Genomic DNA, 23,908 nt, shown 5'->3' with positions numbered 1-23,908 from the left:
TTCTAAAATGTATTAAAAGTTCTCCTCATCAATGTACACACAATACCCCATGACAAAGCAAAAACAGATTGTCATTTTTTGCAAATGTATTCAAAATTAAAAACAACTGTACCTTATTTACATAAGTATTCAGACCCTTTGCTAGGAGACTCGAAATTGAGCTCAGGTGCATCCTGTTTCCATTGATCCTCGTTGACATGTTTCTACAACTTCATTGGAGTCCACCTGTGGTAAATTCAATTGATTGGACATGATCTTGAAAGGCACACACCTGTCTATATAAAAAGGTCCCACAGTTGACAGTGCATGTCAGAGCAAAAATCAAGCCATGAGGTCAAAGGAAGTGTCCACAGAGCTCCGAGACAGGATTGTGTCGAGGCACAGATCTGGGGAAGGGTACCAAAAAATGTCTACAGCATTAAAAGGTCCCCAAGAACACAGTGGCCTCCATCATTCTTAAATGGAAGAAGTTTGGAACCACCAAGACTCTTCCTAGAGCTGGCCGCCTGGCCAAACGGAGCAATCAGGGGAGAAGGGCCTTGTTCAGGGAGGTGAGCAAGAACCCAATGGGCTCTCTGACAGAGCTCTAGAGTTCCTCTGTGGAGATGGGAGAACCTTCCAGAAGGACAACCATCTCTGCAGCAGTCCACCAATCAGGCCTTTATGGTAGAGTGGCCAGACGGAAGCCACTCCTCAGTAAAAGGCACATGACAGCCCGCTTGGAGTTTGCCTAAACAAAATTCTCTGGTATGTTGAAACCAAGATTGAAATCTTTGGTCTGAATGCCAAGCGTAAACATCCGGAGGAAACCTGGCAACATCCCTACAGTGAAACATGGTGGTGGCAGCGTCATGAGGTGGGGATGTTTTTCAGCGGCAGGGACTGGGAGACTAATCAGGAACGAGGACAGGTGAACGAAGCAAAGTACAGAGAGATCCTTGATGAAAACCGTCTCCAGAGCGCTCAGGACCTCATCAGACTGGGGTGAAGGTTAATCTGCCAACAAGACAATGAATCTAAACACACAGCAAAGACAATGCAGGAGTGGCTTCGGGACAAGTCTCTGAATCTCCTTGAATGGCCCAGCCAGAGCCCAGACTTGAACCCAATCAAACATTCCTGGAGAAACTTGAAAATAGCTGTGCAGCGACACTCCCCATCCAACCTGACAGAGCTTGAGAGGATCTGCAGAGAAGAATGGGAGAAACTCCCCAAATACACGTGTGCCAAGCTTGTAGAGTCATACCCAAGAAGACTCAAGGCTGTAGTCGCTGCCAAAGGTCCTTCAACAAAGTACAGAATAAAGGGTCTGAATACTTATGTAAATGTGATTTCCGTTTTTTTTTTTTTATATATACTTTCTAAAATTTGTAAAAAAAAAAATAAAAAAAATGTGCTATCTTGATGGAGAAAAAACAATTTAATCAATTTTATAATAAGGCTGTAACGTAATACAATTTGGAAAAAGTCAAGGGATTTACTTTCCTGAAGGCACTGTATCCCCAGAAAACACTTGAGGTGAAGGATCAAATCGGTTTACTTTATGGAGGGAAGGGAAAAATACAGCTGAGGAGAACCTATTTTGTCAAATTCTCCAAAAGAGTTATAGGAGGCAGGTAAGTTGCCCAGAATAAAGATTGACTGTAAGAGGGTGTTAGGTCATAAATCACGGCTAAAGAGCTTCGCGTTTGGCCGCTGGATGATCGTCCACTTTATAGCACACAAACTCCTGCTTTGTGCTTTCCTCCTTTCAGACCTGCTTCCTAGCTGCAGCTTTTCTCAATGCAAAGCCTAACATTACAAACTAGTAGCTACTCTTTCTGAATTTATCAGACTCAGTTTATACAGAGACTAATGACCAATATGTGGTGCTCTTTGTTTCTGCAATTTATTCATGACAAATGTACAAATGTACAACTAATATATAAAAACTCAACATGCAACAATTAAAGATTTTACTGAGTTACAGTTCATATAATGAAATGTACATAAATTCATTAGGCCCTAATCTATAGATTTCACATGACTGGGAATACAGATATGCATCAGTTTGTCAGATATGCATCTGTTTGTCACAGATATGCATCAGTTTGTCACAGATACCTTAAAAAAAAGTAGAGGTGTGGATCAGAATACCAGTCAGTATCTGGTGTGACCACCTTTTGCCTCATGCAGCTCAACACACCTTCATCGCACAGAGTTGATTAGGCTGTTGATCTCGTCAAGCTATCTCTGTGCATTCAAATGGATTTATGCCTGCCCATACCATATCCGCCACCATGAGTCACTCTGTTCACAGCGTTGACATCAGCAAACCGCTCGCCCACACAACGCCATACATACGGTCTGCCATCTGCCCGGTACAGTTGAAACTGGGATTCATCCGTAAAGGAGGATAATTCGCCAGCGTTCCAGTGACCCTCAAAAGGTGAACATTTGCCCACTAAAGTCAGTTACAACACCAAACTGCAGTCAGGTCAAGACCCTGGTGAGGACGATGAACACACAGATAAGCTTTCCTGAGACGGTTTCTGACAGTTTGTGCAAAAATTCTTCAGTTGTGCAAACCCACAGTTTCATCAGCTGTCCAGGTGGCTGGTCTCAGACCATCACACAGTTGAAGAAGCTGGATGTGGAGGTCCTGGGTTGTAAGGCCGGGGGAGGTCCTGGGTTGTGAGGCCGGGGGAGGTCCTGGGTTGTGAGGCCGGGGGAGGTCCTGGGTTGAGGGGCCGGGGGAGGTCCTGGGTTGAGGGGCCGGGGGAGGTCCTGGGTTGAGGCCGGGGGAGGTCCTGGGTTGTGAGGACGGGGGAGGTCCTGGGTTGTGAGGCCGGGGGAGGTCCTGGGTTGTGAGGCCGGGGGAGGTCCTGGGTTGTGAGGCCGGGGGAGGTCCTGGGTTGTGAGGCCGGGGGAGGTCCTGGGTTGGACGCACTGCCAAATTCTTTAAATCGACATTGGAGGCGGATTATGGTAGCGCAATTAACATTAAAGTCTCTGGCAACAGCTCTGGAGGACATTCCTGCAGTCGGCATGCGCACACTCTGTCAAAACTTGAGACATCTGTGGCATTGTGTTGTGTGACAAAACTGCACATTTTAGAGTGGCCTTTTATTGTCCCCAGCACAAGATGCACCTGTATAATGATCATGCTGTTTAATCAGCTTCTTGATGTGCCACGCCTGTCAGGTGGATGGATTACCTTGGCAAGGGAGAAATTCTCACTAACAGGGATGTAAACAAATGTGTGCAATTGAGAGAAATAAACATTTTGTGCATATGGAACATTTCTTGGATCTTTTATTTCAGCTCATAAAACATGGGACCAACACTTTACATGTTGTGTTTATAGTTTTGTTCCGTATAGAAATACATTTTTCATACAAGCCATGTTGGCACCAAATGTTCCTTGACCTGAACACCTCAATTACAATATAAAATGACTTTCTCTAGGGCTGTGTGGGAACTTTCATTGCTCCCTGGTTGCCCCCTCAATCTCATCCAAACCACGACCCACTCTGCAGGTAGCCCTGGGCCAGACAAGTGAGTGAGTGAGTGAGAGAAAGACAGCGCCTAAGAGAGCTAAAGAGAGGAGGGGTGAAGTGTAATTCTGGTTTATTGGGTTATTTTATGGAGCCTTCTGCCTTTCTCTCCCCCGGGGTCTAGGTACTGTTGCTGACAGTGAGTAAACACACAACACCAACTGAGGAATTAAGTTAAGAACATAACTTATTTTAACTGCACAGGTGACTGACGATCCCTCTGGCTCTTTTACCGTGTCCCCTGATATTTCCCTCTCCGTTTGATTGATGTAACCCAACAAAATGTTGGCCTGAGGACCAGACTACAGTAGCCAAGCCTCTCAGGAGCAGGAAAAGAGATATGATGTCAGGCCGGGTCTAAGTGTATTAGGGCAGGCTATCCACTCAAAGTGCAGAACCTATTTGTCACTCCCCATAACAGCATCAAGGTTGAGAGGTAAGGACTCAACCTCTATGAATCTAATGCATGAGCTGCTGAGCATGACATTATCCCTGGTATCTCCTGTCACACTTGTGAATGATCTCAATTCAGTCCAGGGCTCCAGACTAGCTAGCAGCAGCCTAAAGGCCAAGTCATTAGACAGGCAGGTTTGAGGCTGTGGAGGCTTATGACTAGGTGACCGTGGCAAGAAGCATTGTGCTGGACAGAGAGGGCCAGAGGGAAATTCTAAAAGGCTTTAGGGGGAGGGTCACAACTCACAACACAAAATGGCTTGGGAAACCACTGGGTATTAATGAAAATAGCAAAAAGATGGAGACCAAATGGCCTACAGTCTCCTCTATTTTTGTCTTGTAAGTAAGTAGCCTTGGCTTGTGCGAGCCGGCACAACTTATAGGAGCAGGCACTCTCCTGTTTCTGTAGCTTGAGGGAACTTGATGTACAAGTACACCCCCGAGTGCCAAGCATTGCCGCATCAGGGAACGAACTTCCAACCTTTCAATCTCAGGGCAGACACATAACCACAAGGCCACCGAGTTGTAGTCTTGCATGACAAAATTATCTGTCTCCAAGGCTAGGTCACATGACTACATGATGTGTTATGACCATTATGTCACATTCATTTCAAGGCTGTGACGATACCAGTATCGCAATATTTCTTCCATGGCAAAAGTGAAAACACGATGCAGATCAAACTCTTTGGTCCTTTAAAAACCTGCTGTATGTAAAATATTGTGTGCTATAGCTTGGAAAATAAATAAATGTGACTCTGTATGAAACATAATTAACTTTGTTACCAACATTAGGGCTGTTTTCTAAAAAGTAAAACGAGCTTTGTGCTTTGTTTCCTTGCCACAATACTAATGAGTATAAAGGCTGAGAAGACATTAAATGATTAGCCACAATACTGGCCGGAGCCGGCCGTTACAACAGTTTCTTGAGTCATAATTGTACCCCACTGCCAAAACAGATCCACACAAAAGGCCTCATTAGCAGTTAGATGCAATTACTTTTCCTAGGGGGAGCTGCAGTTAAATATGTCACAATTCAATCCATCACTGTATACAGGCCATAGACCTCCTACACCAGCTTTGCTAATCGTCTAGATCATCTCTAAAAGCCCTTTCCTCCAGACCACTCTTTCCTCCACGGGACCAGGGATTTGCTACATTGGTGTGAGAAGTGGGATGGCACTACCATGAGGCCATCTGTCATATTGGGAACGGCTACAGGTAAAATGAAGACATCCAAAGGAGCCTGTGGAAACTGGAAGTTGTGCCATTAACACAGCGCACAAGTAAACATAGCACCATTATTGCACGACAAAACAATGACAGCCGATCGCCAATTTCAGCACCAGAACCTCTGAACTATGTGACACCCAGGTCACAGCTCATAAATTACAAGATTCAGCACACTTGTCCATTGGCAAACCGTCACACTGTTACCATGGTTGCTCCATGGAAATCAGTCTAAACAAAGTTGCAGTAAGAAAGATGCAAATGTCTCTAGCTACAAAGAAGAATGTTACATCAAATGATATTTACACTTACTCTACAGTGTCCACAATGCTGTGGACACTGTTGGTCCTTTTGGTGGTAGGAGGTGGAGATTTTTTACCCAACTTTTTGCGGCGCCGGTAAGAGTTCTGTCGCTTGTATTTTCAATCTGTTGACAAATTGCATGTGATGCACAAAATATGTAAACAATAGCCAAATGTAGTCGACCTAAGCATGTTTCCTCGCAATCAGCTGGAAGTGTTTGCTGTTAGACTCGACCATATTGTGCAAGGGTTTGTCACCTGGGATTGGAATTGCATCCGTGTTGAAAATAAAAAACAGAAATGCAAACGACATACAAACCAGCATACTGAAGGTCTGGTTGATAACACTACTCTGTGGATATTTTGTCTCACATTCATACCTGCAAAAAGACGAACCACACAGACAACCTGTAAAGTATATTTTATTTAGCATTCTGGCTTGTAGAGGTCGTGAGAGGAAACTTTCCTTATCGAAACGCTCATTTCTGCCCTACATAGAATTCTAAGCAATTCAACGTCGTTGGGTCTTCAGGCTAATAATGTGTCAGAGTAGTGTGGGCTCTGTGCAGGAATGGTCTGAGTGACTGTTATTACTGAGTAATGTGGTGTTTACTGACTAATAGCAGTCACAATGGGGCTAGGGTTGTCTAATACTGCACTTTGTCTGAGTTAGAGCTCTTCAGAATGTCAAAGATGCGCTTGTGGCATGCGCAAGTGAATCATAACAGCTACGTTACAATTTAGCCAGATACAGTAGCTACTTATGGCAAATAAATGTTAACAAAGGGGCTCTTACCTTTCCATTTTCGCCGAAAGGCTCGTTGCAGTCACTGTCCATTCCTGAATTGGAAGATGTGAAGACTCCTTGGTCCCAGTCGGGGTACGGGTTGATAAAAGATCTTTCCTCCATCTCCGCTTCCGTAGCCGACACTAATTTCAATCTTTTGGACATGTTGTCTCCCATTTTAACGGCAACTCGTCAAGGCCAAAATGTATACGGACTCCCTGTTGGTAGACAGTAAAGCGCGTTTCAAAATGAGGAAATCTAATCTGAATAGATCTGCCTAGTTTAATATTGGCCTCTGTAGTGTGATATAAGAGATAAGTATTCTCATATAAAAGAAATAGGCTACATTTGGAGTCCAGACACCTGTGGAAAATCGATGCTACTAAACTAATGGTGGCTATCCCTTATCCATTCACCTTGGATAGCTAGTTTATGATAACGAATTTATTTTCAGAACTCAAATAGCAATAAAAGGCCGTTCCTGAATAAAAAGTTAAGTTAATCTGAATCAGCGCAAGTTTATAAGTTTACTTTATATAAAACATGTTAATTTACTATCAAATAATTTGCTAGACTTCTATAATGCATTTATAAAACTGGCGGAGAAGTATGTATATTGGCTAATGACAAACAAACACGTAAAATATGAAAGCCTGAATACATAGCATAGGCCTACTTTAACAAATGCAACCTGATCACACGTTTGGTTACATATGACTTTATCCTAAATATAACAATGTCACAAGGTTTTGTATAACTGTCCGTTACTGCAGCAAGTACATTCTCAATGGACAAAATCAAACCCACAATTCGACACAAATAGCATAAACATAAAAACGCGGCAGGCTCACCTTTTTTTTATATCAAATAATGACCATGCAATTAATTTCGTTTGTCTTCAGCCGTTGCAAGCGCTTCATCGATGCAGGAGGATAGATGAACCACAGTCGTAGCAGCCTTCAAAGCATCCAGGATGATTTCAGCATTAACACATGAATGCAGTTTTGTGGTAGGCTCTCCTCATACATTTCAGTCCTGTAAAACGTTAAAAATTCTCGGAAATTAAAGCAGTTATTGAATACAGATAAAAGCATGTAAAATACTTTACTCTCTCAACGATATTAGTTCGCATCTTCTCCCATCATCATGTTCGGGATCCCGCTTTCGTAGTCGGTGAGAGAGGTTTTTAAATTCAGAAATCCTACTGGTTGACGAGCTATGGGAGGCTACGGGAGACAGCCCACCAGTCCTGCAATAAGCAGCTGTCTCGTGCCGATCTGGACCAAATTTGAGTCCTAGCCTCTGAGGAAACAGATGGTGTTTCTGCTGTGTACTGATTTGGCGCACGCACACAGATTATACTACCCACAAACAAATCTATAAACACCCCTGTGTGCCTCCATCCCTTCCCTCGCTCTCCCTTCCCCTTAATTAATGGCTTTAGTTGTCCCCCACGATGAAATCGGGGAGAGGAATGTGGATTTGTCTCTGTTCCTCCGTTTGTACCTTAGTCACACGCGATATCTCTGACAGCACTGGGCCGATTTTGACGAAACTTGGTTGAATAATGGGTCTTACCATAGAGATCCGGCATTCACACTAATTTGCCCAGGGCGGGAGCTATAGTAATTAACTGGCATGTGTTAGTCACAAGCGATATCTCAATTGGTCCAAAGGGGGCGCTGCATCATTCGTGTGGGACAACATGTTTACTGTTGTTTTCATTGACAGGGGCACGTGATTCTGCTGAACAATGCAATCCTATTCTCTTCTGCATCCTCTGTGCATTTCTCAGCCAAAATAAGTTACTTTGTTTAGTTTTTTGAATTAGACAAAAAGGACCATGCTCAACTTTCTTGTGGGTCAGGTTATTTCCACAGATGAGTGCTTTGACAGACTATTATCTGGGAATAGTGGTGGTAAAATTACCCAATTGTCATACTTGAGTAAAAGTAAAGATACAGTAATAGAAAACGACTCAAGTAAAAGTGAAAGTCACCCAGTAAAATACTACTTGAGTATAAGTCTTAAGTCTTTGGTTTTAAATAAACTTAAGTATCAAAAGTAAATGTAATTGCTAAAATATACTTAAATATCAAAAGTAAAAGAATACAACATTTCAAATCCCTTATATTAAGCAAACCAGACAGTATGATTTTCTTAAAAATATATATATATATTTACAGTTAGCCAAGGGCACACTCCAACACTCAGAATTAATTTACAAATGAAGCATTTGTGTTTAGTGAATCCTCCAGATCAGATGCAGTAGGGATGACCAGAGATTTTCTCTTTAAGAGTATGAATTTGACAATTTTCCTGTCCCTCTAAGCATTCAAAATGTAACAAGTACATTTGGGTGTCAGGGAAAATGTATGGAGTAGAAAGTACATAATTTTCTTTAGGAATGTAGTGAAATGAAAGTTCTCAAATATGAATAGTAAAGTACAGATACCACAAAAAAATGACTTAAGTAGTACTTTAAGTATTTTTACTTAAGTAATTTACACCACTGTCTGGGAGTAATACTACACCTCTTCTTTAGTTAGGTAGCGTATGTCATCATCAAAGCCGTTGCAGAAAGGATTAACATAAAACAAATTAAACAAGTCTGAACACACGAAAGGCATTTGATTCCGCCATTTTTTCATCTCGACTTGCCCTTATCTCTGCGCTAGTGCTTAATGAGCATGTTGATAACAGTGTGAAATACAATATTAGTAATTTGGCCACTCACACCTTCTATAGAAGCTATCAGTTAGTTTGTCCCTAGTTACAAAGTATTATATTTTGCTTTGTTCCAGCTACCAGCTATTGTTTCTTCCCCCTTCACATACAGTGGGACAAAAAAGTATTTAGTCAGCCACCAATTGTGCAAGTTCTCCCACTTAAAAAGATGAGAGAGGCCTGTAATTTTCATCATAGGTACACTTCAACTATGACAGACAAAATGAGAAGAAAAAAAATCCTGAAAATCACATTGTAGGATTTTTTATGAATTTATTTGCAAATTATGGTGGAGAATAAGTATTTGGTCAATAACAAAAGTTTCTCTCAATACTTTGTTATATACCCTTTGTTGGCAATGACAGAGGTCAAATGTTTTCTATAAGTCTTCACAAGGTTTTCACACACTGTTGCTGGTATTTTGGCCCATTCCTCCATGCAGATCTCTAGAGCAGTGATGTTTTGGGGCTGTTGCTGGGCAACACGGACTTTCAACTCCCTCCAAAGATTTTCTATGGGGTTAAGATCTGGAGACTGGCTAGGCCACTCCAAGACCTTGAAATGCTTCTTACGAAGCCACTCCTTCGTTGTGTTTGGGATCATTGTCATGCTGAAAGACCCAGCCACGTTTAATCTTCAATGCCCTTGCTGATGGAAGGAGGTTTTCACTCAAAATCTCACGATACATGGCCCCATTCATTCTTTCCTTTACACGGATCAGTCGTCCTGGTCCCTTTGCAGAAAAACAGCCCCAAAGCATGATGTTTCCACCTCCATGCTTCACAGTAGGTATGGTGTTCTTTGGATGCAACTCAGCATTCTTTGTCCTCCAAACACGACGAGTTGAGTTTTTACCAAAAAGTTATATTTTGGTTTCATCTGACCATATGACATTCTCCCAATCTTCCTCTGGATCATCCAAATGCTCTCTAGCAAACTTCAGACAGGCCTGGATATGTACTGGCTTAACTTCTTCGATATAGGGGGCGCTCTTTTAATTTTTGGATAAAAAACGTTCCCGTTTTAAACAAGATATTTTGTCACGAAAAGATGCTCGACTATGCATGTAATTGACAGCTTTGGAAAGAAAAATCTCTGACGTTTCCAAAACTGCAAAGATATTATCTGTGAGTGCCCCAGAACTAATGCTACAGGCGAAACCAAGATGAAGTTTCACACAGGAAATGCCCCAGATTCTGAAGGCGCTGTGTTCCAATGTCTCCTTATATGGCTGTGAATGCGCCAGGAATGAGCCTGCCCTTTCTGTCGTTTCTCCAAGGTGTCTGCAGCATTGTGACGTATTTGTAGGCATATCATTGGAAGATTGACCATAAGAGACTACATTTACCAGGTGTCCGCCCAGTGTCCTGTGTCGAAATTATTGCGTAATCTCTAGGTCCATGCGCGTTCCATTTCAACAGAAGAGAAAGTCAACTGCCACGAAGGATTTATCATCGATAGAAATGTGAAAAACACCTTGAGGATTGATTCTAAACATCGTTTGCCATGTTTCTGTCGATATTATGGAGTTAATTTGGAAAAAAGTTTGCGTTTTAATGACTTAATTTATTTTTCTTTTTTTTTTCTTACCCAAACGTGATGAAGAAAACGGAGCGATTTGTCAACACAAATAATATTTTTGTAAAAACTGAACATTTGCTATCTAACTGAGAGTCTCCTCATTGAAAACATCTGAAGTTCTTCAAAGGTAAATGATTTTATTTGAATGCTTTTCTGGTTTTTGTGAAAATGTTGCATGCTGAATGCCAGGGATAATCCTATGCTAGGCTATCAATAATGTTACACAAATGCTTGTTTAGCTATGGTTCAAAAGCATATTTTGAAAATCTGAGATGACAGTGTTGTTAACAAAAGGCTAAGCTTGAGAGCAAATAGATTTATTTCATTTCATTTGCGATTTTCATGAATAGTTAACGTTGCGTTATGCTAATGAGCTTGCGGATAGATTTACACAATCCTGGATACAGGTTTTTTTCATAGCTAAACGTGACGCAGAAAACGGAGCGATTTGTCCTAAACAAATAATCTTTCAGGAAAAACTGAACATTTGCTATCTAACTGAGAGTCTCCTCATTGAAAACATCCGAAGTTCTTCATCATTTTGACCCCACGGGTGAGATCTTGCGTGGAGCCCCAGATCGAGGGAGATTATCAGTGGTCTTGTATGTCTTCCATTTCCTAATAATTGCTCCCACAGTTGATTTCTTCAAACCAAGCTGCTTACCTATTGCAGATTCAGTCTTCCCAGCCTGGTGCAGGTCTACAATTTTGTTTCTGGTGTCCTTTGACAGCTCTTTGGTCTTGGCCATAGTGGAGTTTGGAGTGTGACTGTTTGAGGTTGTGGACAGGTGTCTTTTATACTGATAACAAGTTCAAACAGGTGCCATTAATACAGGTAACGAGTGGAGGACAGAGAAGCCTCTTAAAGAAGAAGTTACAGGTCTGTGAGAGCCAGATATCTTGCTTGTTTGTAGGTGACCAAATACTTATTTTCCACCATAATTTGCAAATAAATTCATTAAAAACCCTACAATGTGATTTTCTGGATTTTTGTTCTCATTTTGTCTGTTATAGTTGAAGTGTACCTATGATGAAAATTACAGGCCTCTCTCATCTTTTTAAGTGGGAGAACTTGCACAATTGGTGGCTGACTAAATACTTTTTTGCCCCACTGTAGCTGTCAACCAGCAAAGAGGGACTGGAATGTCATGTATTAGGCCTATACATAGACTACATGCGAGAACAGGGATGTAGGTTAATACATTCAGCCAGGGGGCTTGTGAATGTATGCTTAATGTATGGCATATGTAAACGTGAGAATAATCAATACAGTACGTGGGTGTCCAATACAGTGCATTCAGAATGTATTCAGACCCCTTGACTTTTTCCACATTTTGTTGCGCGAGAGCCTTATTCTAAAATTGATTATTAAAAAACAAAAACAATCAATCAATCTATAATCCCCATAATGACTAAGCGAAAACAGGTTTGTAGAATTTTCTGCATATGTATTAAAAATAAAAATCCGAAATACCTTATTTACGTAAGTATTCAGACCCTTCACTATGAGACTCAAAAATTGAGCTCAGGTCCATCCTGATTCCATTGACCATCCTTGAGATTTTTCTACAACTTGATTTGAGTCTACCTGTGGTAAGTTCAATTGATTGGACATGATCTTGAAAGGTATACACCTGTCTATATAAGGTCCCACAGTTGACAGTGCAGAGAAAAAACCGAGCCATGAGGTCGAAGGAATTGTCCGTAAGAGCTCCGAGACAGGATTGTGTCGCTGCACAGATCTGGGGAAGGGTACAAAAACATTTCTGCAGCATTGAAGGTCCCCAAGAACACAGTGGCCTCCATCATTCTTAAATGGAAGAAGTTTGGAACCACCAAGACTCTTCCTAGACCTTCCTGAAGGACAACCATCTCTGCAGCACTCCACCAATCAGGCCTTTGTGGTAGAGTAGCCAGACGGAAGCCACTCCTCAGTAAAAGGCACATGACAGCCCGCTTGGAGTTTGCTAAGCATCACCTAAAGCACTCTCAGACCATGAGAAACAATATTATCTGGTCTGATGAAACAAATAATGTATTATTTGGCATGAATGCCAAGCGTCACATCTAGAGGATACCTGGCACCATCCCTACGGTGAAGCATTTTGGTGGCAGCATCATGCTGTAGCGATATTTTTCAGTGGCAGGGACTGGGAGACTAGTTAGGATTGAGGGGCGGATGAACAGAGCAAAGTACAGAGAGATCCTTGATGAAAACCTGCTCCAGAGCGCTCAGCACCTCAGACTGGGGCAAAAATCCAACTTCCAATAGAACAACAACCCTAAGCACACAGCCAAGACAACACAGGAGTGGCTTCGGGACAAGTCTCTGAATGTCCTTGAGTGGCCCAGCCAGAGCCCGGACTTGAAACCAATCAAACATCTCTGGAGAGACCTGAAAATAGCAGTGCAGCGACGCTCCCCATCCAATCTGACAGAGGATCTGCAGAGAAGAATGGGAGAAACTCCCTAAATACAGGTGTGCCAAGCTTATAGCTTCATACCCAAGAAGACTCAAGGCTGTGATCGCTGCCAAAGGTGCTTCAACATTTGATTGGAACTATCCAAGCAGAAGATGAATCTCCTCCAAATGTTGATATTTGGTACTGAGTAAAGGGTCTGTATACTTATGTAAATTTAATATTTCAGTTTTTGCTTTGTGTGTAGATTGATGAGGGATATTTTTTTTTAATCCATTTTAGAATAAGGTTAACAAAATGTGTAAAAAGTCAAGTGGTCAGAATACTTTCCAAATGCACTGTATATGTTAGTGTCTTTCAACAGCAGTGTGTCTATATCAGAGTCTAGAATCCTGGCATGTGAGGCTACATACATCATGGTCTACCCTTTCATTCTATAGGTGGGAGGATGTTTTTCCCACAACCCCATGCCAGCACGCCAACACAATCCCATGCCAGCGTGTCCACCCTCATTAGCTTTGAAAGGTTACAGTGAGCTGAATTCATACCAACCTCCCACCTCCTGCCAAGGTGCCCAGTGGGCACTGCCTGCCTGAAATCCAACCATCTGCCAACCTTCGCTTTACCCTTCTCATCTGTTCCACACTGCCAGAAATGCCACCTCATTTTAGGGGTGCCAGCTGGGGTAATCCAAAAACCAGGTGCCCCTTAAATGTGATCAATGTATAGATTATTAAGGATTACTAATCTGCTAGTGATTCATGTACCTCTGGGATTTGAGACCATGCTCATAACAAAACAAGGTATGACCATGACGCACTGGCATTACCTCTGCCCCACAAAAGCCAAGGAATTTATTTGTTGTGGGTTGTTATTAGCCTGGGTACCCGTCTACCACATGACTAGCCTGGGTGCCAGTCTACCACATGACTAGCCTGGGTGCCAGTCTGTTTCTGCTCTCTTGCCAACTCCTTGTGAAATTGGCATGCAAAACATGTTTGGCTTGACAATGAAGTAGGCAAAAGCACAAACAGATATGAGACCAGGCTAGGTGTTTGTGGCTTGTAATCCAAACTGATATGCTCCGTTTGGGTTCCGGGCTAGGTCTGTAGTGTACACCTTTACTCAACCAACAGGACAGTGTAAAGAAGTAGGCACAGTGTGATATCAGCATTCTGTGTGTTTGTCGCATCAAATAAGTTTAACTCACAGTATTTATGTGTCAGTTTAGTTGCTGAAAGAATGAGAAGAAAGGCTTGGATTTATGCAAATGCCGTTCTGGTAAGTGGAATTTTCTCTCTGTCATTTATGCGGATGGTACATTTCAAGGACATTGGAACTGTGTCTTGGAGGGAATTGTGTTGGCCTAGATGATACTACATTTGCAAAGTTTCAAGATGTGATAGTCCCACTGCAAAGACTAGGCCTATTAAAAAGGCTAGCTACATTAATTGCTCAAACAGAAATAGGCAATGCAATATGCATTATGTGGCATTAATGTCTGGGCTCGACATATTACACAGTACACATGAATCATGATCCTAGACATATTACCAAGTTGGCATTTCAGTTGAAACATGTAATATTATCATCGTCATGGTGATAATGCTTACACGTGTGAGCAAATGGTCTGTCGAGAGATGGGATTCTTGCTAGAGATGCCCATCATGATTAATTCAACAACGTCCCATTGCGTCGAACAAGCAGGAGAAATCGAGCAGAAATAAAAACCACTCAAAGGTCATTAAAGCCGCTATAACCAATCCTCCCCTAAACCCACAGTGTGGTGAATAAGGCGACTGTAAATGGAAGCTAAATGTTGGACAGCACCCCTGAGAGCAGAGACAGACCAAGAACACGAATGGGAGATGCTGGCACAACACATCAGCAGTACTACTAGTCACTATCTGGCCATGCTACAGAGGACTGAGACACTGCTCTATTGTAACACAGTACATTACGTAGGCATTGCACTTTTTTTTGTATTGTGACTGCGCCATAGGAGCTACGGTTCGAGTCCCCACTGCAGCTCCCTGTCTCTCTTTCTTGCTACATTGGTGGCAGCAGTGGGATTATCCCTGTGTTTCCTCTTGGTGTTGGGGAAGTGTGCTTGTTGGCATGCTGGGCTTCATGCATAATGACAATTCTTGAGATAGTGTGTAACAGTAGGCCTGGGCCTATTCTCCCTATGTGAGTGGTGTACTGGTTCTACTTAGTGGCCTGGCTTTTATAGTACATTGGGTGCTTGCCTCTGCACCATGGGAGCTACTGTTTGAGTCCCTGATGTAACAAACAGTAAGTAGGGGAGCATTTTAGCATTCCCCTTCCAGACTTCTTGACTCCTGGATAAGCCTACTACCATTTATCCTCAGAGATTCCGTCAGTGGTGAGTGGACAACAACATAATTTTGAAGTTCCACTAATGGCCAGTGGCCGCTGTCCACTGGCCAGTAGTGGAACTTCAAAATTATGTTGTTGTCCACTTTAATGGTGCTAAATCGCTGTTATTATCATCTTTGTTGTATCGTATAGGTTATTAAAGCAGAAAAAACACATCTTAGTGCTCTTAAAGGCAATGATCAATAAAATAGTAGAAGTATAGTAGCAGGCCTGTTGTTTTCTTCAGCATGGCTGTCTATACTAACATGTTGAACTCTTTGGCATTTCATTCTCTGTTTCAACTTGTCTTGTAGTGCCTAGAGAACCCTTCCATCTAGTGCTGTTTTTAATACGGTTTATTGCCCCTAGCATGACATTTTCATATACATACATGACAATGAAATGTCATGTGATTTGGCACACACATGCAATCTGGTGAGGGTATTTGCTTGGCAAGATAACAGAATCAACCTATCAGTGCTCTCTATATGTGCTTACATGCCGTTTTCCTGGCATCAGTCTCTGTCTCGCTGGGTTGACTCTCGCCACCCACTCTTCCCGCCATCCATCGGATTATAACCCAGTCTTTTTTTTTCATGATTCCTGCAAGATATCAGTATTACTGTCACTTCTCCTACACCCCAAAAGGTCACAGTTAGCGATTCAGTTGGAGCTTTGGGCCATCACTGTTTTTTTATGACTGAATTTGCCTTCGATTTTACATAACAATGGAGAGACATTTACTCAAGGAATGCTATTAACGCAAGCTGTCTGAACCGGGCAGGGCCTATCTCGCTACTTTCAAATGAACCATATTCTCATATTTCATAGGTGAAAATTATGTGAGGATATTGCATTACATAGAAAAGTGCTATTTGAGTTATTATTCCACTTCGTGAGCCTGTGACACATCGGTAGTTCGATCAACCAATCATGCCCTCTGCAATTTGTGAATGGCAGCACGCCGCCAAATACAGTATATCTGCTCTTAAATTTGCTCATTGCCCTGGTTCATTTTAGACTAATTTCTCTTATCCTCATTACGCAAGCACAGCACACCCTTGTGTGAGCTCTTAGTCAAACTCACACACACAGACACACACACACACACACTGTGCAATTGTGTCTTTGGATTCCCATCTTAATGAGATTCTGCCGCGCTCTGGGGGCCAGTGTCATTCTGAAGTCATTTGGATGATTTAACATGGCCGAAGGGCCTTCAACGAAGCACCACACAGCGCTTGAGCACCACATCGAGCACAAAACTAGAAAACTGTAAACTCTCTCCTGCCTCCTTCCAAACCTTAAACCTCAAAGGAGCCCTCCTGTTAAAATAATTTATCACCTCGAGGGCCGATGGGTTGCTGTGGTAACCCAAACTGATTTGTAACGCTAAAGCTTCTGTCTTCATAAGTGACTTCAGTTGTATAAATACAACATGGCGTCTAATTGTTTTCTATAAACAACCAGGAGCATCCTGATGTTGCCAAAGACAATATTGAATTAAGTGTTATTACAGCTCTACTCCAGGGCCATAAGTCATAATACATCTGGTTAGTGAAAAGGGATGCTGCCTGGTGCTAGGGTCTCATGGGAGACATTAACATGGCTCTCACTGACAGGTTTACACATTGTGAGCTACTGCCACCGCAACCACCCACCCATGCTAGCCTTGAACAATTCTACCACAAGCCATAAGTGACTCAAATAGACAATACAGTCTCAAACTTGAATTGACGTTCAACAACCCAGACGAGCATCGCACGTGGCAAGGACTACAGAGCTCACAGACTACAAAGGCAAATCCAGCTGTGCGGTACCCACCGAAGCCTCCCTCCCAGATGAGCTTAACACATTCTTGGCTCGCTTCAACGCATCCAGGAAGACTCTCGCTGCTCCGGATGACCAAGCGCTTTCCCTCTCCGAGGCTGACGTGAGGAAAACTCTGAGCGAATACTCAAAACCGCTGGCCCAGATGGCATCCCTGGTCTCATCCTCAGAGTGTGTGCTGATCAGCTGGTGGGCGTCTTCTCTGACATCTTCAACCTGTCTCTGTCCCAGGCTGTAGTCCCCACCTGCTTTAAGGAGACCACCATCGTCCCAGTGCCCAGGAAAAACAAGGTGACAAATGACTACCGCCCCGTCGCGCACACCTTGGCCATCAAGAAGTGCTTCGAGAGGCTGGTCGTGGCCCACATCAAAGCCAGCATGCCAGACACACTGGACCCACTACAATTTGCCTAGCGCTCCAACAGTCACATGGAAGATGCCATTTCCATCGCTCAACACACGGCCGTAACACACCTGGACAAGAGGAACACCTACCTGAGAATGCTGTTCGTTGACTACAGTTCAGCATTCAACACTATTGTTCCCTCCAAGGTCAACACCAATCTCAGAGCCCTGGGTCTGGACACCACCCTCTGCAACTGGATTCTGGACTTCCTGACAGGCAGACCACAGGTGGTGAGGATTGGGAAAAACACCTCCTCCACACTGACCGTTAACACAGGAATTAACAGGGGTGTGTCCTCAGTCCTCTGCTGTACTCCCCGTTTACCCAAAACTGTGTGTCTTTGCACGACACCACCTCCATCATCAAGTTTGCTGATGACACCATGGTTGTAGGCCTGATAACCAACAACAACGAGTCAGCCTATAGGGAGGAAGTAAGTGAACTGGCATTGTGGTGTTATGACAACAACCTCAGCCTCAACCTCAGCAAATCAAAGGAGCTGATTGTTCAGGAAGCAGAGGAAGCAGAGGGAACATGTCCCAATCCACATCGACGAGACTGCAGTAGAGAGAGTCATTAGTTATAAGCTCCTCGCGGATGGTGAGAACGGCTCAGTACATTACTAAGACCGTGCTCCCACCCATCCAGGACATCTACTTGAACCGGTGCCTGAGGAAGGCATGCAGCATCATCAAGGACCCCACACGCCCCAGCCACGAGCTGTTCTCTCCCTTACCGTCGGGCAGATGGTATCGGAGCATGAGATCTGATACCAACAGGCTCAGAGACCGTTTCTATCGACAGTACAAGCCACCAGACTGCCGAACACTTGAACTGGATTGACCACCTGCTCTGATTTTACACACCTTTAGTACACTCACTAATACACACACTCATGATACACACACATCACAACTGCTGCTACCAGACTATTATACTGCTTAGTTCATACAGTGTCCCCCATCCCCAGTACACATGGAAATATTGGACCATAAATTGTGCCTTCCTGTATTATACTTATGCTAAAAATGTTTATTCCATTCTGCTGAGACATTTACTTTTTGTATCTTTTCTTATTTCTAATTGTTGTTGCATTGTCGACAGGGAACCTGCAAGTAACCATTTCATTGGACGTTGTATACCATGCTTATACCGTACGTACGACTAATAATATAATAATAAAACATGAAACTTGAAAATACCTCTGGACCTACTGTATAACCACACGGCTACAACCAAGCCACTAACACATCCCTATTGCTCACTGATGGTGTACCACTGCCCTGAAGCATTGGGGTCTCCATAGACCAGGGGGGAGACTGCCCCCTACTGGCCTTCCAACACCACTTCCAGCAGCATCTTGGTCTTCCATCCAAGGATCAACCAGACACAGTGCCACTTACTGTGCCTTCAGAAAGTATTCATACCCCTTGACTTATTCCACATTTTGTTGTGTTACAGCCTGAATTCAAAATGGACTAAATCGATTTTTTTCCTCAACACACAATACCCCATAATGACAAAGTGAAAACATGTTTTTAGAAATTTTTGCTAAATGAATTGAAAATGAAATAGAGAAATATCTCATTTACATAAGTATTCACACCGCTGAGTCAAAACATGTTAGAATCACTTTTGGCAGCGATTACAGCTATGAGTCTTTCTGGGTAAGTCTCGAAGATCTTTGCACACCTGGAATGTACAATATTTGCATTATAATTTTTATAATTCTCCAAGCTCTGTCTAGTTGGTTGTTGATCATTGTTTTCAAGTCTTGCCATAGATTTTACAGTCAAAGCTGTAATTAGGTCACTCAGGAACATTCATTGTCGTCAAGGTAAGCAACTCCAGTGTATAGTTGGCCTTGTGTTTTAGGTTATTGTCCTGCGGAAAGATTCATTTGTCTCCCAATTTCTGTTGGAAAGTAGACTGAACCAGGTTCTCCACTAGGATTTTGTCTGTGCTTAGCTCTATTCCGTTTCTTTTTATCCTAAAAAACTCCCTAGTCCTTGCCAATGATAAGCATATCCATAACATGATGCAGCCACCAGCATGCTTGAAAATATGAAGAGTGGTACTCAGTGATGTGTTGTGTTGTGTTGGATTTGGCCCAAATATATTGCTTCGCATTCAGGACATAAAATTAATTTCTTTGCCACATTTTTTGTTGTGTTTTACTTTAGTGCCTTGTTGCAAATAGGATGCATGTTTTAGAATATGTTTATTCTGTACCGGCATCCTTTTCACTGTCAATTAGGTTAGTATTGGGGAGTAACTACAATGTTGTAGTTGGCCTCATGGTGAAATCCCTGAACGGTTTCCTTCTTCTCCGACAACTGAGTTAGGAAGGACACCTGTATCTTTGTAGTGACTGGGTGTATTGACACACCATCTAAAGCGTAATTTATAACTTCCCCATGCTCAACAGGATATTCAATGTGTCTTTTTTATTTTATTTTACCCATCTATCAATAGGTACGCTTCTTTGAGAGGAATTGGAAAACCTCCCTGGTCTTTGTGGTTGAATCTGTGTTTAAAATTCTCTGGGATATTGAGGGACCTTACAGATAACTGCATATGTGGGGCATAGAGATGAGGTAGTCATTCAAAAATCATGTTAAACGCCATTATTGCACACATGCAACGTATATGACTTGTTAAGCAATGTTTTACTCCTGAACTTATTTAGGCTTGCTATGAAAGGGGTTGAACACTTATTGAGTGAAGACATTTCAGCTTTTCATTTTGTATTAATTTGTAAACATTTCTTAAAATGTAATTCCACTTTGATATTATGGGGTGTAGGCCAGTGACAAAGAAATCTAACTTTGATCCATTTTAAATTCAGGCTGTAACACAACACAATGTGTAAAAAGTCAAGGGGTGTGAATACTTTCTGAAGGCACTGTACATAGTTTAAGAGGCTATGCAGCATTGGGATGGTACGGCTGCTGCACGACTCCCGCCACCGCCTGTCAACAACCTCACAGGGTCCTCTGTCCGTTTGTAGAGGAGTCAGTGACGCTGAGCACCACCATGCACCACTCATCTGGCACCAGAGCATCAGAGGGAGCGTGCAGAGTACACTACTTCTGATATGGAGATTTCCCGCCTGGCAACACCCGCACCACCACCACGTCCAGGTGGTGAGAGATGGGGGAAGATTATCTCCGTGTTAACATGGCGATGCAGCGCTCTGTGAAGAAATGTAGGAAATATACTAGGGCAGCCAGCAGGAAGGGAAAACAGACAGATTGAACAGCTAAACATGTGCGTGCGCACGCACGCACACACACACACGGACGCACACACACACACACACGGACGCACGCACACACACACACAGGTATTAATCAGAGGGGAGGGAATATAGGTCACACAAAGACAAAAGCCTGCATCTGCTCCAGGGTCACTGTTGTATAAAGATGACTTTTACATACCTATTGTAGCCTCATGATGTTTGCTGAAGCAAATGCCTGGTGTTTTTTTACTAATGTAGTGTATTAGGTCATCAAGCTGTGATTAGTGTATTGGCCATGGTGCAACATAGTGTCTGACCCCTCATTGTGAGGTTCAGTAGTGAGGTTGTTCGACCCCTACAGAGGATGTGCATGTCTTTAGCTGATTGGTTGGTACCAGTGTGTTCTGCTTGGATCTAATTGGTTAGTATTACATAATTGCAAGCAAGCACGCACACATGCACACACCACAAGCACACGTCTTGTTTTGGTTAGATGTCCCCCTACGTGTACATATGCCTTTTTGAGGATGATCTGAGGAGCCATTAAAATAACACTGCACTAAGCTTTTTACAAATCATTTCTGTTAAAACCACTTGAAAAGTAATCTCAATTAATCTATTTTTCAGTGGAAAAATAATAATATTAAGTTTCCTCTGAGGTAAAACCAGGAATTTATCTTCTGTGGATCTCACTTTAATTAGTGAAATATCAAAGCCTGGCAATGGAGGAACAGTAACAACAGGGAGTTGTGCTATTATCATAACAGACTTTAGCACGTTTAATTCCTCATCCTATCCCGAGCGTGTGCAAATGGGTGTTAATTCCTAGGGCGGCTTGCTAAAATGGGCACATGTTTCCGGGAGGTTAAATTGATTATCCTTAATTACCCTCAAATGCCTAACAACATTTGATGTGGATTAGAGAGTAAATCTATGATTGGAGCACCGGGGGGGGGGGGGAATTCTCTCTGGGCCACAGCAAATTGACAGGCTCTGTCTTAATGCTCCTACAATGCCTACCCAACCTCCCTGTCTACTTGAGGCTCAGCAGTGCTGATCTTACAGATCTGAATGGGCTGTGTGGCCGAAAGCAAACTTGGTTGAATCTCCTCTCCCACCTTCACATTGTCTTTTTTTATCTCGCCTCTTTAGTGACTTCTCAACAGTCAGTGATCAAGTCAATCGTGAATGGAAGGAATTACTAGGGGGACTGGTAAATGCCAGGTTATATTCACGGAGATCTGTCTTTTGTGCACATATTATTTATTCAACAGGAAATGAGCCACATCTATGGTTGACTTAATGTTAAATATTCATCAACTGGAGAAAACTGTTGGCTACCTTGGGTCCTGAAATAATTACTTGCATTGATGACAAGACTTACCTCAGGTCCAATAGAGTTTGTATGAAAATTGTATCATCACCAAAATGGTACAGATGTAATTAATATATGGTACTTTATTTTGTGGATAGGATGCCAGACAATATTTGTTATTTTATTTATTTAACCTTTACTAGGCAAGTCAGTTAAGAACAAATTCTTTACAATGATGGTCTAACGGGGAACAGTGGGTTAAACTTGCCTTGTCCAGATTTGTACCTTGTCAGCTCAGGGATTCGATCCAGCAACCTTTTGGTTACTGGCCCAACGCTACCTGCCGCCCCAAGATGAGTCTATATAACTGCCAATAAGAATTTACTTTCAAAACATCTCAATCCTCAATCTAATATCGAATTATGGAAGAACGACAGTATCTTGCTGCTTGACATTTGTGCCCCTCTGATCTAAACATTTGAATTTGTTTTCCATCTTCAGTCTGCATAGGTTTGACACTGATATACTTTGTACAATTAATATGCTATTTGGTAAGTATGGTTGATTAGGCAGCAAAACATTCCAATATGTACTAAATTTCACCATGACATGTTGAAGGTAATTAAAATTCACATTACTACCCCCCCAGATGTTTGTACCCTGGGTTATGCATGATTCGTTTGTAGGTCCCCTAGACGCAACTTCTGTTAAAATGCCAATTTTCATATCCTGTTTGAAAACATTTTGTCAGCTGGGGCTTGTGGATAAGATACGTGTAAAGGAGCACGTCACAGCGGAATGCAGAAGATGGGGAACAAAGAAAGAAACTCGTCGACCTCGTCGAACCCAGCAGTGGCTCAGAGGCTGAATTGGTGGGCAACAGCTCCCTCCTCTGGTGGTTTTATTAATGGTGAGATGTGACACCTGCTTGCATTTTCTTTATCTTCATAAAACACTGCATCGGTCTTTTTATTTAATGTGTAGATGAAATGCACATTTACATATCTGTAAAAATCAATAGTGTGAATCAAACTTTGGATTTTACATACTGATACTGTAAGCTTAAAAACACAAGGTTCACAAAACCAGTTACCTGTAGAAAATATTTCTGGATCCGCTCCATTCCGTTTGACTATTAAATGATGCATCTGTTCTGTTACCTGCACTCAAGGACACAACATCTACATGCTGCCCGACTCTTGAGTTGCTGTTCTACTTCTTGTCAGCATGTTCTTCCCTTCTCCAGCTCCTGCATTTATACTGCTAAAAAAGGGAAGAACAGAGAAAATAAATCACTGTCTGACAATTTCTATATACTGCAGCAAAAAGTGTGACTGTTTTGAGACATTTAGAATGGGCTCTGTGAGTGTGTAATTTTGTGTACGGAGAATCAGACAATCACTGCAATTCCCTTATACATGAAGCATTGTGTATATACACTGACTATGCCCAACATTAGGAACACCATCCTAATATTGAGTTGCACCCCCCCACTCTTCCTTTTGCCATCAGAACAGCCTCAATGTCAGGGTATGGACTCCACACGGTGTTGAAAGCATTCCACAGGATGCTGGCCCATGTCGACTCCAATGCTTCCCACAGTTGTGTCAAGATGGCTGGATGTCCTTTGGGTGGAGGACCAGTCTTGATACACATGGGAAACTGTTGAGCGTGAAAAAAAAAACAGCAGCGTTGCAGTTATTG

The 23,908-nt window shown here is 42.5% G+C and overlaps 1 protein-coding gene across 2 annotated transcripts in view; it reads right to left on the bottom strand.

The window, feature by feature from the left end:
• The window catches only part of LOC139366742 (LanC lantibiotic synthetase component C-like 2 (bacterial)), a 60,004-nt gene extending 53,500 nt beyond the window's left edge, over positions 1-6,504 (bottom strand). Inside the window, exon 1 of one of the 2 annotated variants that reach the window (XM_071104436.1) lies at positions 6,315-6,504. In XM_071104436.1, the coding sequence (XP_070960537.1) occupies positions 6,315-6,482 (168 nt within the window). In that variant the 5' untranslated portion in view covers positions 6,483-6,504. Of the gene's footprint in view, positions 1-5,528; positions 5,627-6,314 lie in introns of those variants that run through there. The other variant, XM_071104438.1, reaches the window with a different exon arrangement.
• Positions 6,505-23,908: the final 17,404 nt, after the last annotated feature.

The sequence above is a fragment of the Oncorhynchus clarkii genome, chromosome 15, assembly GCF_045791955.1.
Source record: "Oncorhynchus clarkii lewisi isolate Uvic-CL-2024 chromosome 15, UVic_Ocla_1.0, whole genome shotgun sequence".
Taxonomy (NCBI): domain Eukaryota; kingdom Metazoa; phylum Chordata; class Actinopteri; order Salmoniformes; family Salmonidae; genus Oncorhynchus; species Oncorhynchus clarkii.
This window is presented reverse-complemented; position numbering and strand designations above follow the sequence as displayed.